The 19,054-nt window shown below is 53.8% G+C and overlaps 2 protein-coding genes across 5 annotated transcripts in view; both read right to left on the bottom strand.

Moving 5' to 3' along the window:
- Window positions 1-2,563: 2,563 nt before the first annotated feature.
- Window positions 2,564-14,703, bottom strand: LOC133642921 (suppressor of cytokine signaling 7-like). 3 transcript variants are annotated; one of them, XM_062037339.1, is made up of 9 exons: window positions 12,948-14,703; window positions 12,839-12,867; window positions 12,526-12,618; window positions 12,125-12,372; window positions 11,047-11,215; window positions 10,846-10,974; window positions 10,651-10,786; window positions 2,992-3,560; window positions 2,564-2,702 (listed from the first exon to the last, which is right to left on the bottom strand). In XM_062037339.1, the coding sequence occupies exons 1-8, from the start codon at window positions 14,429-14,431 to the stop codon at window positions 3,464-3,466; spliced, it is 2,385 nt and encodes a 794-aa protein (XP_061893323.1). In that variant the 5' UTR covers window positions 14,432-14,703; the 3' UTR covers window positions 2,564-2,702; window positions 2,992-3,463. The 3 variants fall into 3 exon arrangements, with proteins under 3 accessions (XP_061893323.1, XP_061893325.1, XP_061893326.1); XM_062037341.1 differs by having other exon boundaries at window positions 12,526-12,615; XM_062037342.1 differs by lacking the exon at window positions 12,526-12,618.
- Window positions 14,704-15,991: 1,288 nt separating this feature from the next.
- kpnb1 (karyopherin (importin) beta 1) overlaps window positions 15,992-19,054 on the bottom strand; it is a 29,541-nt gene continuing 26,478 nt past the window's right edge. For both annotated transcript variants that reach the window (XM_062037421.1, XM_062037422.1), the window contains one exon: window positions 15,992-16,510. In XM_062037421.1, the coding sequence (XP_061893405.1) occupies window position 16,510 (1 nt within the window). In that variant the 3' untranslated portion in view covers window positions 15,992-16,509. The remainder of the gene's footprint in view (window positions 16,511-19,054) is intronic.

Here is a 19,054-nt window from a genome sequence, read left to right as displayed (position 1 = left end):
CACACAAAGAGTGTGTAGTGTACCTGGACAGTGGACGTTGGTGACACAAGCGCGAGTGCGGCGGTGTTGGCCAGGACAGGAAGTGCCTCCATGTTGAGGGGGCGGGCTGTCACACTTCCTGAGTGACAGCTGGCGGCCCACCCCACAGGTGACAGGACAGGGGGACCAGGCGGACCAGGACCCCCATCCTGCGTGGACCGGGCAGGCTGGCAGGTGACTGCACTCGTCTGTTTGCTGGCTGTCACCATGGCAACCTTCACCTTGGGGAGAGAGGGAGGGGGCGGGGCTGGAGCAGAAGCGCTGGCGAGTCCTGACGGGAGCTCCGCCTTCTGGAACGCAGGAAGAGGAACAATCTCCCCAGTTGGCCCAACCGGACCAGAACCCGTCCGCTGTCAAGAAGGCACGTTAGTGTGTGTGTGTGTGTGTGTGTGTGTGTGTGTTACCTGCACACATGGTGTGACACACAAAACTCAGAGCGCTCTGTCCCTCACAGAAGCGTCCGCCATATTTGGGGGCGGGCTGATTGCACTTGCGCATGGAGAGTTGAAGTCCCTCTCCGCAGGGGGCGGAGCAAGCGCTCGTCTGTGACCACGCCCCCCAGTGACCGTCCACTGTGGAAAGGTGTCATCAGAATGGGCGGGGCCGAGCCCCGACAGCGCCGTGTGTCTCACCTGGACACTTGGGGAGCTCGCTGCAGTCCTGGAGCTGCACGGGGTCTCCATGGCAACCGTCGCCAGGAGGCTGCGTGTCGGCGGAAGGGGCGGGGCTGGAACAGGAGCGACGTCGTTCTCTGGAGGGCACGGCGACGTCGTGGCGCTGGTCGTCGACACACGTGCCGGAGCACAACGACCACGCCGACCAGGGGGACCAGGCGCCGCGCACTGACACACACACCTGGTCACACACCCGCCACCACACCTGTCACCTGCGCAACACACACCTGGACACCTGTTGTCGGCCAGGCAGGGCTCCGCCTCCTCTGAAGATCCTACACAGGCTGCGTGACACTCAGGGGGGGCGGAGCAAATTCTCTCTCGCTTCCTGACCCCGCGACCTCCACAGGTGAGTGAGCAGGGAGACCAGGGGAGCCACAAGGCCCAGCCCCCCTCTGCACACACACACTTACTTCAGGTGTGTGTGTGTGTGTGTGTGTGTGTGTGTGTGTGTGTGTGTGTGTGTGTGTGTACCATCGCAGCAGGTGCCAGTGCAAGGTCGTGTCTGCAGTGCGTCCGCCGTGTTGTCACAATGTGATTGGTCGATGCCAAAACACTTCCTGCTCCTCTGGGTCACCCCTTCCCCACACAGGACGTTACATGGTAACCATGGCGACCAGTCCGACCACCCTGGAGGACTGAGAGGAACACAAACACACTTTCCAGGTGAAGGAGAAGTCCAGGCTGGTGTTTCAAACACAGTGGCTAACGTGCCTCCACAGTGTTGTAGACCAATCCTGGCCTCCATGGCAGCAAATAAAGTAGCTGTCTCACAAGTATCATTATCACTGATTACATGATGTCATTATTCTATGAACTTATGATTCCATGATCTAATGATCCCATGAACCTATGATGTAATGATTCCATGAACCCATGATGTAATGATTCCATGAACCCATGATTCCATGATCTAATAATCCCATGAACCCATGATTCAATGATCTAATTATCCCACAAATTTATGATTCCATGATCTAATGATTCCATGAACCCATGATGTAATGATTCCATGAACCCATGATTCCATGATCTAATTATCCCATGAATTTATGATTCCATGATCTAATGATTCCATGAACCCATGATGTAATGATTCCATGAACCCATGATTCCATGATCTAATAATGACATGAACCCATGATTCCATGATCTAATAATCACATGAACCCATGATTCAATGATCTAATTATCCCATGAATTTATGATTCCATGATGTAATGATTCCATGAACCCATGATTCCATGATCTAATAATCACATGAACCCATGATGTAATGATCCCATGAACTCATGATTCTATGATCTAATGATTCCATGAACCCATGATGTAATGATTCCATGAACCCATGATTCAATGATCTAATTATCCCATGAATTTATGATTCCATGATCAAATGATTCCATGAACCCATGATCTAATGATTCCATGAACTTGTGATTCCATGAACCCATGATTCCAAGATTCTAAGATCAGGACATGTCTAGTGTCAACATTTGCACTTGACAAAAAAAGAAATCTGCAGAACAAAAATAAGACCTACTGTGGTGCAACCGTCTTATTTTACTGGTGTGCTTTTATTGTGAAGGTCTGACTTTACGCTCAATGAGAGTACAAGGATGTGAAGCCAGGAGACAAAACACAAACATTTTCTGGGAGGAACGTTGGCATCAAACTATGTTGTTGGTCAAGAAGACAAAGCATGTTGATGAACAATCACGTGTGTGTGTGTGTGTGTGTACGTGTGTGTACGTGTGTGTGTGTGTACGTGTGTGTGTATGTGTGTGTGTGTACGTGTGTGTGTGTATGTGTGTGTGTGTGTATGTGTGTGTGTGTGTGTGTGTACTGACCCGCAGGAGTGGCAGCTTCCATCTTGTGTGACGTAGCCATAGTGAGGATTCTGGCAACAATCTTCTTCTTCTACTTCACCCAGCTCCTCCTCACACTCACCTGATGAGCTCCTGAAGTGTGCGAAACACCTCACAGCCTCTACACACACACACACACACGCGCACGCACACACACACATGTAAGGACATGCAGCTTGTTGTTGTTACTGTGGGGCGGCGTGGCTCGGTTGGTAGAGCAGCCCTGTCAGCAACTTGAGGGTTCCAGGTTCGATCCCCGCTCCCGTTGTGTCCTTGGGCAAGGCACCTGACCCAGTGGCACCCACACTACTTTAACTTACATCATGCCTTTCACTATGTAAAGTGCTTGGAGTCTCTGGAGAAAAGCGCTATATAAATATAATTCACTTCACTTTCATCAATGGACTCACCTGCCAGATGCACACCCAGCAGGACCGGGACCAGGACCAGGACCAGGAGCAGGAGCAGGTTCTTCATGGCTGAAAAGTGGACTTGTGTACGTGTGGTTCTGTTAAACATTAAACTTCAAACAAACTGCTCACCTTTGACCTTGACAAAAACAGGGAAGCCACGCCCACTTTTATTGACCTCACAATCATGACATCATCTTTCCCCAGTCACATGACATCCCGTGTGGGCACCGGGAGAGCCCCGCCCACTTTAGCGTGCACGTTCACATTAGCTTCTGTACCTTTAGCATTCTTGCTAACCATGGCTTCAGGAGAGGTCACGTGACCTCCCCAGCCAATCAAGGTGCTGGGCGGAACAAGTCCAACCCCCCCTGGTCTACAGGACTGAGCGCAGGGAGCTGATTGGCTGTCCGGTGGGCAGTTGGGAGCATCCATGTTGGAAATGTTTACACTTGGACCTGGAACACGTGACTCACGTGCTCCAGGTCTCCTGACGCTCTTCTGGAGGCGGGCCCACCTCCTCCTCGGGGTCGTAGTAGTAGAACCTGCACAGGTACGTGATCAGCGTCCTGCAGACAGGAAGTGACAGGAAGTGAGAGAGTTGAGACAACACTCGGGACAACAACTGGGGAAACAACTTGGACAACACCTGGGGCAACACCTGGGACAACACTCAGGACAACAACTGGGACAACACTCGGGACAACACCTTGGACAACACTCGGGACAACACCTGGGACAACACTCGGGACAACACCTGGGACAACACCTGGGACAACACCCGGGACAACACTCGGGACAACACTCGGGACAACACCTGGGGCAACACCTGGGACAACACCCGGGACAACACTCGGGACAACACTCGGGACAACAACTGGGACAACACTCTGGACAACACTCGGGACAACACTCGGGACAACACTCGGGACAACACCTGGGACAACACCTGGGACAACACTCGGGACAACACTCGGGACAACACTCGGGACAACAACTGGGACAACACTCTGGACAACACTCGGGACAACAACTGGAACAACACCTGGGACAACACCTGGGACAACACTCGGGACAACAACTGGGACAACACTCGGGACAACACCTGGGACAACACTCGGGACAACAACTGGGACAACACTCGGGACAACAACTGGGACAACACTCGGGACAACAACTGGAACAACACCTGGGACAACACCTGGGACAACACTCGGGACAACAACTGGGACAACACTCGGGACAACAACTGGGACAACACTCGGGACAACAACTGGGACAACACTCTGGACAACACTCGGGACAACAACTGGGACAACACTCGGGACAACACTCGGGACAACACTCGGGACAACAACTGGGACAACACTCTGGACAACACTCTGGACAACAACTGGGACAACACTCTGGACAACACTCGGGACAACAACTGGGACAACACTCGGGACAACACTTGGGACAACACTCGGGACAACACTCGGGACAACACCTGGGGCAACACCTGGGACAACACTCGGGACAACACTCTGGACAACACTCGGGACAACAACTGGGACAACACTCGGGACAACACCCGGGACAACAACTGGGACAACACTCGGGACAACACTCGGGACAACACTTGGGACAACACTCGGGACAACAACTGGGACAACACTCGGGACAACACCTGGGACAACACTCGGGACAACAGCTGGGACAACACTCGGGACAACACTCTGGACAACACTCGGGACAACAACTGGGACAACACTCGGGACAACAACTGGGACAACACTCGGGACAACACTCGGGACAACACTTGGGACAACACTCGGGACAACAACTGGGACAACACTCGGGACAACACCTGGGACAACACTCGGGACAACAACTGGGACAACACTCGGGACAACACCTGGGACAACACTCGGGACAACAACTGGGACAACACTCTGGACAACACTCGGGACAACAACTGGGACAACACTCGGGACAACACTCGGGACAACAACTGGGACAACACTCTGGACAACACTCGGGACAACAACTGGGACAACACTCGGGACAACACCTGGGACAACACTCGGGACAACAACTGGGACAACACTCTGGACAACACTCGGGACAACACTCGGGACAACACTCGGGACAACACTCGGGACAACAACTGGGACAACACTCGGGACAACACTTGGGACAACACTCGGGACAACACTTGGGACAACACCTGGGACAACACTCGGGACAACAACTGGGACAACACTCGGGACAACAACTGGGACAACACTCGGGACAACACTTGGGACAACAACTGGGACAACACTCGGGACAACACTCGGGACAACACTCGGGACAACAACTGGGACAACACTCGGGACAACACTCGGGACAACACTCGGGACAACAACTGGGACAACACTCTGGACAACACTCGGGACAACAACTGGAACAACACCTGGGACAACACCTGGGACAACACTCGGGACAACAACTGGGACAACACTCGGGACAACACCTGGGACAACACTCGGGACAACAACTGGGACAACACTCTGGACAACACTCGGGACAACAACTGGGACAACACTCGGGACAACAACTGGAACAACACCTGGGACAACACCTGGGACAACACTCGGGACAACAACTGGGACAACACTCGGGACAACAACTGGGACAACACTCGGGACAACAACTGGGACAACACTCTGGACAACACTCGGGACAACAACTGGGACAACACTCGGGACAACACTCGGGACAACACTCGGGACAACAACTGGGACAACACTCTGGACAACACTCTGGACAACAACTGGGACAACACTCTGGACAACACTCGGGACAACAACTGGGACAACACTCGGGACAACACTTGGGACAACACTCGGGACAACACTCGGGACAACACCTGGGGCAACACCTGGGACAACACTCGGGACAACACTCTGGACAACACTCGGGACAACAACTGGGACAACACTCGGGACAACACCCGGGACAACAACTGGGACAACACTCGGGACAACACTCGGGACAACACTTGGGACAACACTCGGGACAACAACTGGGACAACACTCGGGACAACACCTGGGACAACACTCGGGACAACAGCTGGGACAACACTCGGGACAACACTCTGGACAACACTCGGGACAACAACTGGGACAACACTCGGGACAACACTCGGGACAACAACTGGGACAACACTCGGGACAACACTCGGGACAACACTTGGGACAACACTCGGGACAACAACTGGGACAACACTCGGGACAACACCTGGGACAACACTCGGGACAACAACTGGGACAACACTCGGGACAACACCTGGGACAACACTCGGGACAACAACTGGGACAACACTCTGGACAACACTCGGGACAACAACTGGGACAACACTCGGGACAACACTCGGGACAACAACTGGGACAACACTCTGGACAACACTCGGGACAACAACTGGGACAACACTCGGGACAACACCTGGGACAACACTCGGGACAACAACTGGGACAACACTCTGGACAACACTCGGGACAACACTCGGGACAACACTCGGGACAACAACTGGGACAACACTCGGGACAACACTTGGGACAACACTCGGGACAACACTTGGGACAACACCTGGGACAACACTCGGGACAACAACTGGGACAACACTCGGGACAACAACTGGGACAACACTCGGGACAACACTTGGGACAACAACTGGGACAACACTCGGGACAACACTCGGGACAACACTCGGGACAACAACTGGGACAACACTCGGGACAACACTCGGGACAACACTCGGGACAACACTCTGGACAACACTCGGGACAACAACTGGGACAACAACTGGGACAACACTCGGGACAACACTCGGGACAACAACTGGAACAACACTCGGGACAACACTCTGGACAACACTCGGGACAACAACTGGGACAACACTCGGGACAACAACCGGGACAACACTCGGGACAACACTCGGGACAACACTCGGGACAACAACTGGGACAACACTCGGGACAACACTCGGGACAACAACTGGGATAACACTCGGGACAACACTCGGGACAACAACTGGGACAACACTCGGGACAACACTTGGGACAACACTCGGGACAACAACTGGGACAACACTCGGGACAACACCTGGGACAACACTCGGGACAACACCTGGGACAACACCTGGGACAACACTCGGGACAACACCTGGGACAACACTCGGGACAACACCCGGGACAACACTCGGGACAACACTCTGGACAACACTCTGGACAACACTCGGGACAACACCTGGGACAACACCTGGGACAACACTCGGGACAACACTCGGGACAACAACTGGAACAACACTCTGGACAACACTCGGGACAACAACTGGGACAACACCTGGGACAACACTCGGGACAACACTCGGGACAACAACTGGGACAACACTCTGGACAACACTCGGGACAACACCTGGGACAACACCTGGGACAACACTCGGGACAACAACTGGGACAACACTCGGGACAACACCTGGGACAACACTCGGGACAACAACTGGGACAACACTCTGGACAACACTCGGGACAACAACTGGGACAACACTCGGGACAACACTTGGGACAACACTCGGGACAACACTCGGGACAACACTCGGGACAACAACTGGGACAACACTCTGGACAACAACTGGGACAACACTCTGGACAACACTCGGGACAACAACTGGGACAACACTCGGGACAACACTTGGGACAACACTCGGGACAACACTCGGGACAACACCTGGGGCAACACCTGGGACAACACTCGGGACAACACTCTGGACAACACTCGGGACAACAACTGGGACAACACTCGGGACAACAACTGGGACAACACTCGGGACAACACTCGGGACAACACTTGGGACAACACTCACAACAACTGGGACAACACTCGGGACAACACCTGGGACAACACTCGGGACAACACCTGGGACAACACTCGGGACAACAACTGGGACAACACTCGGGACAACACTCGGGACAACACTCTGGACAACACTCGGGACAACAACTGGGACAACACTCGGGACAACACTCGGGACAACACTCGGGACAACAACTGGGACAACACTCGGGACAACACTCGGGACAACACTTGGGACAACACTCGGGACAACAACTGGGACAACACTCGGGACAACACCTGGGACAACACTCGGGACAACAACTGGGACAACACTCGGGACAACACCTGGGACAACACTCGGGACAACAACTGGGACAACACTCTGGACAACACTCGGGACAACAACTGGGACAACACTCGGGACAACACTTGGGACAACACTCGGGACAACACTCGGGACAACAACTGGGACAACACTCTGGACAACACTCGGGACAACAACTGGGACAACACTCGGGACAACACCTGGGACAACACTCGGGACAACAACTGGGACAACACTCTGGACAACACTCGGGACAACAACTGGGACAACACTCGGGACAACACTCGGGACAACACCTGGGACAACACTCGGGACAACACTTGGGACAACACCTGGGACAACACTTGGGACAACACTCGGGACAACACTCGGGACAACACCTGGGACAACACTCGGGACAACACTTGGGACAACACCTGGGACAACACTCGGGACAACACTCGGGACAACACTCGGGACAACACTCGGGACAACAACTGGGACAACACTCGGGACAACACTCGGGACAACACTTGGGACAACACTCGGGACAACACTTGGGACAACACCTGGGACAACACTCGGGACAACAACTGGGACAACACTCGGGACAACAACTGGGACAACACTCGGGACAACAACTGGGACAACACTCGGGACAACACTCGGGACAACACTCGGGACAACACTCGGGACAACACTCGGGACAACACTCGGGACAACAACTGGGACAACACTCGGGACAACACTCGGGACAACACTCGGGACAACAACTGGGACAACACTCGGGACAACAACTGGGACAACACTCTGGACAACACTCGGGACAACACTCGGGACAACAACTGGGACAACAACTGGGACAACACTCGGGACAACACTCGGGACAACAACTGGGACAACACTCGGGACAACACTCTGGACAACACTCGGGACAACACTCTGGACAACACTCGGGACAACAACTGGGACAACACTCGGGACAACAACCGGGACAACACTCGGGACAACACTCGGGACAACACTCGGGACAACAACTGGGACAACACTCGGGACAACAACTGGGATAACACTCGGGACAACACTCGGGACAACAACTGGGACAACACTCGGGACAACACTTGGGACAACACTCGGGACAACAACTGGGACAACACTCGGGACAACACTCGGGACAACACCTGGGACAACACTCGGGACAACACCTGGGACAACACTCGGGACAACACCTGGGACAACACTCGGGACAACAACTGGGACAACACTCTGGACAACACTCGGGACAACAACTGGGACAACACTCGGGACAACACTCGGGACAACACTCGGGACAACAACTGGGACAACACTCGGGACAACACTTGGGACAACACTCGGGACAACACCTGGGACAACACCCGGGACAACAACTGGGACAACACTCGGGACAACACTCGGGACAACACTCGGGACAACACTCGGGACAACACCTGGGACAACACTCGGGACAACACTCGGGACAACACTCGGGACAACAACTGGGACAACACTCAGGACAACACTCGGGACAACACTCGGGACAACAACTGGGACAACACTCGGGACAACAACTGGGACAACACTCTGGACAACACTCGGGACAACAACTGGGACAACAACTGGGACAACACTCGGGACAACACTCGGGACAACACTCGGGACAACAACTGGGACAACACTCTGGACAACACTCGGGACAACAACTGGGACAACACTCGGGACAACACTCGGGACAACACTCGGGACAACAACCGGGACAACACTCGGGACAACAACTGGGACAACACTCAGGACAACACTCGGGACAACAACTGGGATAACACTCGGGACAACACTCGGGACAACACTCGGGACAACAACTGGGACAACACTCGGGACAACACTCGGGACAACAACTGGGACAACACTCAGGACAACAACTGGGACAACACTCAGGACAACACTCGGGACAACAACTGGGACAACACTCGGGACAACACTCGGGACAACACTCGGGACAACACTCGGGACAACAACTGGGACAACACTCGGGACAACAACTGGGACAACACTCGGGACAACAACTGGGACAACACTCGGGACAACACTCGGGACAACAACCGGGACAACACTCGGGACAACACTCGGGACAACACTCGTAGTTATCTTTTACAGCTAATATCGTAGCACGCCGATGTGTTACTACGCTAGAATTCTAGTTCCTCAGTGTTCACACTTACAATAACAATGTTGCTACAGTTTGTTATTATACAAGTTACAGAACGTAAATGATTGTTTATCAAAATAAAATATAATTATAGATGTAGGGACAAGCGGTAGAAAATGGATGGATGGATGTCAACATTGTGTATGTGCTGAAAGATTCATTTATGATTGTTTATCCAAATATAACTATAGAAAAGTATTTGTTTGGATGAAATAAAAATGTTTCTTCACTTTGGATATATTTGCTACATGACCAGGTGTGCGTGCCTACCTGGGCAGGGGCAGGTCCTGGATGTGGTCCATGCGGACCAGCTGGCGGATGCAGAAGCGACACAGGTGCTGCAGGGACTTGATGCTGCTGAAGCGTGACACGGGGTACAGCAGCTGCACCGGCGTGGGCGGCAGACCTGCGCCGCACAAACAGGAAGTCGCACCTGGACGTCAGACACAGGTGAGGTCAGCTTACCTGGGACTCGGGAGCGCAGGAAGTACAGGAACTTCCCGTCCTTGGAGTGCGCCATGGCTCGCTCGATGAACTCCACCAGCGAGTGGCAGCGGTCCTCAAACTTGGGGTGACACCAGAGACTGAAGGTCCCTGCGGGAGCACGCCATGCCACACCACGCCGTCAGAGGCGGGCACCTCGCCAAGAGAGTGCGTGTGTGTTACCTCGGTAATGCTCCATGCGCGTGTGGTGAGTCACGCCCTGCGACCTGAAGCTCAGACTCAGGATGTAGCGAGGGTCAGAACTGTCCCGGACCAGAAAGGAGCCGTCCGCCTTGGCCTTCAACTTCATCTCCGCATCCTCCCAGGTCATGGGGCCCCAGTACCAGCCGCACTGCGCACGCTAATGTCAATGCTAATGCTAATAGCACACACCCGCACACCACACCCACCTTCTGCACACCACACCCACCTTCTGCACAACACACCCACACACCACACCCACCTTCTGCACACCACACCCACACACCACACCCACCTTCTGCACACCACACCCGCCTTCTGCACACCACACCCACACACCACACCCGCCTTCTGCACAACACACCCACCTTCTGTACACCACACCCACACACCACACCCACCTTCTGCACACCACACCCACACACCACACCCACCTTCTGCACACCACACCCACACACCACACCCGCCTTCTGCACAACACACCCACCTTCTGTACACCACACCCACACACCACACCCACTTACTGCACACCACACCCACACCACACCCACCTTCTGCACACCACACCCGCACACCACACCCACCTTCTGCACAACACACCCACACACCACACCCACCTTCTGCACACCACACCACACCCGCCTTCTGCACACCACACCCACACACCACACCCGCCTTCTGCACACCACACCCACCTTCTGCACACCACACCCACCTTCTGCACAACACACCCACCTTCTGTACACCACACCCACCTACTGCACACCACACCCACCTTCTGCACACCACACCCACCTACTGCACACCACACCCACCTTCTGCACACCACACCCGCACACCACACCCACCTTCTGCACACCACACCCACCTTCTGCACACCACACCCACCTTCTGCACACCACACCCGCACACCACACCCACCTTCTGCACACCACACCCACACACCACACCCACCTACTGCACACCACACCCACCTTCTGCACATCACACCCACACACCACACCCACCTTCTGCACACCACACCCGCACACCACACCCACCTTCTGCACACCACACCCACCTTCTGCAGCTCCCGCAGGCTGCTGGCCAGGTTCCCCGCCTGGCGAGGGCACGGACGCGGAGGGAGGGGCCGAACGTCGGGTCGCCGCACGACGGGCCCGGGTGACGCCCGGAGGACCGACAGCGCCTCGCCGCTGACGCTCAGGGAGGGGGGCGGGGCCACTGGCCGGGGGGGCAGCGACCGCATTGATGCCCCCCCGTTGCACCTCAGCGACAAACCCCGCGGCACAGCGGCCCCTCCCAGACCATCTGTTGGCGAGGACAGAGACACATGAAGAAGAAGAAGAAGAAGAAATGGGGGAGGAGAAAATACAAGCAAAGACAGAAGGAGGAGGAGAGCAAAGAAAAAGGAAAGAGGAAGTGAAAATAAAAAAGGAAAAGAAGAAGAAAAGAAGGAAGTACCGAGCAGACTGAGGCTCCGTCTGGGTGGGGGAGGAGGAGTGGGGGGGCGAGGGGAGTGGAAGTCCACGTCCAGCAGGGACACCGTCTCACCTGCTGACCACAGGAGGTCAAAGGTTAAGGCTAAAGTCTCACCTGCTGACCACAGGAGGTCAAAGGTTAAGGCTTAAGTCTCACCTGGGTGACCACAGGAGGTCAAAGGTTAAGGCTAAAGTCTCACCTGAGTGACCACAGGAGGTCAAAGGTTAAGGCTAAAGTCTCACCTGGGTGACCACAGGAGGTCAAAAGTTAATGCTAGCGATTAGCACACACTCACCTGCGTATGGCGGCGTGCAGGTTGGGCGCCTGACAAACAGGAAGTTAGCGTTAGCATCACCACAGCAAGAAAACAGAAAAGAAAAAGGTGATGACCCTTGACCTCTTACCTGCCACCTTCCTCCATGTTGGACACCCACACGTCCACCAGACTCCCCCCTGACAAGGTGGACCACGCGAGGGACGGCCTCTTGTCCAGGAGCCCCGCTGGCCCGCCCCCGGAACTCTTGGTTCTGAACAGTTTGCCGAGTCGGACCTTCAGGGACCCGCCTTTCCTGGACTTTGACCTGGACGTCCTCTCTGCCCCAAGGTCACCTTTCAGGACCAACAGAGGGGAGGTGGATCGGCCCAGACCAGGCTTGGGGGTGCTGTGTGGCTGCGAAGGGGACTGGTAGGGTTGGGGGTCTGGGCTGGGAGACAGGTGGGCACAGCACGAGAGACTTTGGCTTTGAGGAAGTTTGGAGCATGCGGGAGCGTGGAGGTCCAGCGAGGGTCCCCAGGTCTGACCGGCGCAGACGCCTGCCTCCCCCGCCAGCCTGTGGACCTGTTCCATCAGTCCACTGAGGGTCCTGCCGGAGAACAAAGGTTCCAGCCTTCTGCGTGTCCCCACTTCCCCAGACACCTCCCCTCCCGGCCGTCCCAATCCCTCCAGGACCAGCAGTGCATCGCTGGTCTGGCTTGGGTCTTCTCCTGGTACCACTCCCTGATTCCCAGGGTCCAGGTGACAGGAGCACCGAGGGAGCGGGTGGACCGTCTGGTCCCTTTCCACACTTGTGGCCTTGTCCTCCCCCAGCGGGTCCAAAGCCACCACAGAGTCCTTCTTACTGGCATCCAGCAAGCCCAGAGACAGGGCCTGGTCCAGCAGGCCTGGGGGCCACTTAGCCTGGTGGTGCCGGCGGAAAATGAGCGACTCGCAAGGGGGGACACCCCGCTCCGGCTGGGAGCCTTTTGCACGCCACTGAGGGTTCTTCTCTGAGGACAGGACGCAGTGGAGGTCCTGGTCCTGTCTGGGAGGAGCCGGATAGGAACCCGAGTCCGAGTCCACCTGCTGTCTCTCCCCTCCCACCCGCAGGAACCCCGAAGGCGGGGGCCTCTCCAGGATCCGGTCAGAGGAGCAAAGCAAGTTCTGGAACACCATCAACTGCGCCCTGGACCCAGGATCCTCGTGGAAATCCACGAAGCACTGAGCGGCGACCGCGAAATCCTCCGCGGGTGGGCGGGACGGCGGCGCCTCGGAGGACGGGGGAGGCTCCCTCAACAGCAGCCCGCCTTCCAGCTCACCTTTGCCGGGCACAGGCGAGTAGTGCGGAGAGGCCAAGCCGAGGGCCGGCAGGGGGCCGCCGCTGTGACCCAGCCCAGCTTTCCCGGACATGAAACGTTGGGGCTGGTCCAGGTGGTCCCGGTGTTGCAGGTGGTCCCGGTGTTGCAGGTGGTCCAGGTGTTGCAGGTGGTCCCGGTGTTGCAGGTGGTCCAGGTGTTGCAGGTGATCCAGGTGGTCCAGGTGTTGCAGGTGGTCCAGGTGGTCCAGATGGTCGTACTCGGCCGCGGAGACGAGGCGCATCAACAGGAAGTCAGGAGACATTTCTTCACTCATCGTCACTGGCTTAGCTCAGCGCGGCTAGCGGCCTCCAACACAGCGGACAAAGTCCTCCTGGCTTGCGGGCCGCCAGGCGGGGCACCTCTCGGCGACCATGACGGCACCTCTCGGCCGCCGTGACCGCCTTTGCGAACACTTGTGGCGGCGTGGGACGTCAAGCGTGAGCGTGAAGCTAAGCTAGCCCCGTTAGCCTCAAAGCTAACTCCTCCTCCACCGAGACAACATTGACGGGAGGTGGTGCGCATGCGCACAAGCTGGGGCAGTCATCGCTCAAGGGGCCGCGGGCACGTGCTCTGCGGCACACAAACATCCATCCATTTTTTACCGCTTGTCCCTTTTGGGGTCGCTGGATTCGGGCGGAAGGCGGGGTACACCCTGGATATATATATATATATATATATATATATATATATATATATATATATATATATAATATATCCAGGGTAGGATAGTTTCATATATATATATGAAACTATAAATGGTTCTTTTAACACAAAACTATAAATTAATGAAACTATAAAAGCTTCTTTGCACACAAAACTATATGTATATATATATATATATATATATATATATATATATATATATATATATATATATATGAAACTATAAATGCTTCTTTTAACACAAAACTATAAATTAATGAAACTATAAAAGCTTCTTTGCACACAAAACTATATATATATATATATATATATATATATATCCAAAGACATGCACCTGGGGACAGGCCCCTCCCACCTCCAAAGACATGCACCTGGGGATAGGCCCCTCCCACCTCCAAAGACATGCACCTAAAAATTGGCCCTAGAGTGTGAATGTTGCCTATTTGTGTTGGCCCTTTGATGAAGTGGCGACTTGTCCAGGGTGTACACCGGCTCCCGCCCGATTGCAGCTGAGATAGGCTCCAGAACCCCCCGCTACCCCAAAAGGAACAAGCGGTAGAAAATGGATGGATGGACACACACACATAAATGAACCTTTGCTGCTTCTCATGGATCAGACACTTGATAAGTTTCCTTCCAATAAATGTTGGGTGAGTGCGTGGTAAGGAGGGGCAGAAGATAAATGTTGGGTGAGTGCGTGGTAAGGAGGGGCAGAAGATAAATGTTGGGTGAGTGCGTGGTAAGGAGGGGCAGAAGATAAATGTTGGGTGAGTGCGTGGTAAGGAGGGGCAGAAGATAAATGTTGGGTGAGTGCGTGGTAAGGAGGGGCAGAAGATAAATGTTGGGTGAGTGCGTGGTAAGGAGGGGCAGAAGATAAATGTTGGGTGAGTGCGTGGTAAGGAGGGGCAGAAGATAAATGTTGGGTGAGTGCGTGGTAAGGAGGGGCAGAAGCTTCTGTACAATATAGACTTTATTGGTTCACTCAAGTTGAATAGGAAATAAAAAGATTTCAATGATGCACAATTCAACATGTCAACACAGCTCACCAAAATAAAAGCCCTGGAAGCGGCTGATTGGACTAGAAGTGGGCAGGTGGCGCTGCAAGTTCCACGGAGGACGGCCGCAGTGTGCTGAGTGTCTCCATGGTCAAGACAAGTGAAACCACAGGAAGTGCTTGGGGAATGTTTCATATCTTTTATTGTGTTTTCTTCAGAACAATGGAAAAATAGAACCTTTAACAAACATCTTCAAAATGTTGAATGACCCAACTTCCATTTGGCACTTGCCCCCCTCAAGTGCTTTTAGTGCTGGAGTCCTTTAAGGGACGGGGGCGTGGCCAGGCGTCTTCCGGCAATCCCTCGTCACGTTCCAGCAGAAGAAAAGTAAGAGCAACAAAAAGTGTTTGTGATTAGCGCCCCGCCCCCGCCTGGAGGGCCACGCGCCAGCTGTTCGGCCAGTTCGGCCGCGGTGGGACAGGAGGCGGGGCTTTAGGTGTTTTCTAGGGGGAGGAGTCAGTTATCCACAGGCTTTGGGTTGGGGGGGCCTGAAGGTGGTGATGTCATCTCATACACTCGTCATTATCATCTCACGTCAATCGGCTTGAGGCGTCGCCAGGCAGACGACGTCGTCCATTTTGTCCTCAACGTCCAGACGTCTAATGCACACGTCTCACTCGGGAGTGCCGCTGGATCTGCAACACGCCAAACACTAGTTCACACTGCACGCAAAAGACTAGTTGACACTGCACGCCAAACACTAGTTGACACTGCACGCCAAAGACTAGTTGACACTGCACGCAAAAGACTAGTTGACACTGCACGCCAAAGACTAGTTGACACTGCACGCCAAAGACTAGTTGACACTGCACGCCAAAGACTAGTTGACACTGCACGCCAAAGACTAGTTGACACTGCACGCCAAAGACTAGTTGACTGCACACCAAAGACTAGTTGACACTGCACGCCAAAGATTAGTTGACACTGCACGCCAAAGACTAGTTGACTGCACACCAAAGACTAGTTGACACTGCACGCCAAAGACTAGTTGACACTGCACGCCAAAGACTAGTTGACACTGCACGCCAAAGACTAGTTGACTGCACGCCAAAGACTAGTTGACACTGCACGCCAAAGACTAGTTGACACTGCACACCAAAGACTAGTTGACTGCACACCAAAGACTAGTTGACTGCACACCAAAGACTAGTTGACTGCACGCCAAAGACTAGTTGACTGCACGCCAAAGACTAGTTGACTGCACACCAAAGACTAGTTGACACTGCACGCCAAAGACTAGTTGACTGCACACCAAAGACTAGTTGACTGCACGCCAAAGACTAGTTGACACTGCACGCCAAAGACTAGTTGACTGCACGCCAAAGACTAGTTGACTGCACGCCAAAGACTAGTTGACACTGCACACCAAAGACTAGTTGACTGCACACCAAAGACTAGTTGACTGCACACCAAAGACTAGTTGACACTGCACGCCAAAGACTAGTTGACACTGCACGCCAAAGACTAGTTGACTGCACACCAAAGACTAGTTGACACTGCACGCCAAAGACTAGTTGACAGTGCACGCCAAAGACTAGTTGACACTGCACGCCAAAGACTGGTTGACTGCACACCAAAGACTAGTTGACTGCACGCCAAAGACTAGTTGACACTGCACGCCAAAGACTAGTTGACACTGCACACCAAAGACTAGTTGACTGCACACCAAAGACTAGTTGACACTGCACGCCAAAGACTAGTTGACACTGCACGCCAAAGACTAGTTGACACTGCACGCCAAAGACTAGTTGACTGCACACCAAAGACTAGTTGACACTGCACGCCAAAGACTAGTTGACACTGCACGCCAAAGACTAGTTGACACTGCACGCCAAAGACTGGTTGACTGCACACCAAAGACTAGTTGACTGCACGCCAAAGACTAGTTGACACTGCACGCCAAAGACTAGTTGACACTGCACGCCAAAGACTAGTTGACACTGCACACCAAAGACTAGTTGACTGCACACCAAAGACTAGTTGACACTGCACGCCAAAGACTAGTTGACACTGCACACCAAAGACTAGTTGACACTGCACGCCAAAGACTAGTTGAAACTGCACACCAAAGACTAGTTGACACTGCACGCCAAAGACTAGTTGAAACTGCACGCCAAAGACTAGTTGACTGCGCGCCAAAGACTAGTTGACTGCGCGCCAAAGACTAGTTGATACTGCACACCAAAGACTAGTTGACTGCACGCCAAAGACTAGTTCACACTGCGCGCCAAAGACTAGTTGACTGCACGCCAAAGACTAGTTGACACTGCACACCAAAGACTAGTTGACACTGCACGCCAAAGACTAGTTGACACTGCACGCCAAAGACTGGTTGACTGCACACAAAAGACTGGTTGACTGCACACCAAAGACTAGTTGACACTGCACGCCAAAGACTAGTTGACTGCACACCAAAGACTAGTTGACACTGCACACCAAAGACTAGTTGACTGCACACCAAAGACTAGTTGACTGCACACCAAAGACTAGTTGACTGCACACCAAAGACTAGTTGAAACTGCACGCCAAAGACTAGTTGACACTGCACGCCAAAGACTAGTTGACTGCACGCCAAAGACTAGTTGACTGCACGCCAAAGACTAGTTGACACTGCACGCCAAAGACTAGTTGACTGCACGCCAAAGACTAGTTGACACTGCACACCAAAGACTAGTTGACACTGCACACCAAAGACTAGTTGACACTGCACGCCAAAGACTAGTTGACTGCACACCAAAGACTAGTTGACTGCACACCAAAGACTAGTTGACACTGCACGCCAAAGACTAGTTGACTGCACACCAAAGACTAGATGACACTGCACACCAAAGACTAGTTGACTGCACACCAAAGACTAGTTGACTGCACGCCAAAGACTAGTTGACTGCACACCAAAGACTAGTTGACACTGCACGCCAAACACTAGTTGACACTGCACGCCAAAGACTAGTTGACACTGCACGCCAAAGACTAGTTGACACTGCACGCCAAAGACTAGTTGACTGCACACCAAAGACTAGATGACTGCACACCAAAGACTAGTTGACTGCACGCCAAAGACTAGTTGACTGCACACCAAAGACTAGTTGACTGCACGCCAAAGACTAGTTGACTGCACACCAAAGACTAGTTGACTGCACGCCAAAGACTAGTTGACTGCACACCAAAGACTAGATGAC

This window comes from Entelurus aequoreus, linkage group LG25, assembly GCF_033978785.1.
Source record: "Entelurus aequoreus isolate RoL-2023_Sb linkage group LG25, RoL_Eaeq_v1.1, whole genome shotgun sequence".
NCBI classification, from domain to species: domain Eukaryota; kingdom Metazoa; phylum Chordata; class Actinopteri; order Syngnathiformes; family Syngnathidae; genus Entelurus; species Entelurus aequoreus.
Note: the sequence above shows the minus strand (reverse complement) of the source record. Positions and strands in the feature narration are given on the sequence as shown.

Bases quoted from the DNA above. Each gene is read 5' to 3' on its own strand.
- LOC133642921 (XM_062037339.1), bottom strand. From the start codon at position 14,431: ATGAGTGAAGAAATGTCTCCTGACTTCCTGTTGATGCGCCTCGTCTCC. The intron at 10,975-11,046 runs GTAACACACACG...GTGCTCCCGCAG, and splicing joins GCGCATGGAGCATTACCGAG to GGACCTTCAGTCTCTGGTGT. The intron at 10,787-10,845 runs GTAAGCTGACCT...TGTGCGGCGCAG, and splicing joins CCTGCGCTCCCGAGTCCCAG to GTCTGCCGCCCACGCCGGTG.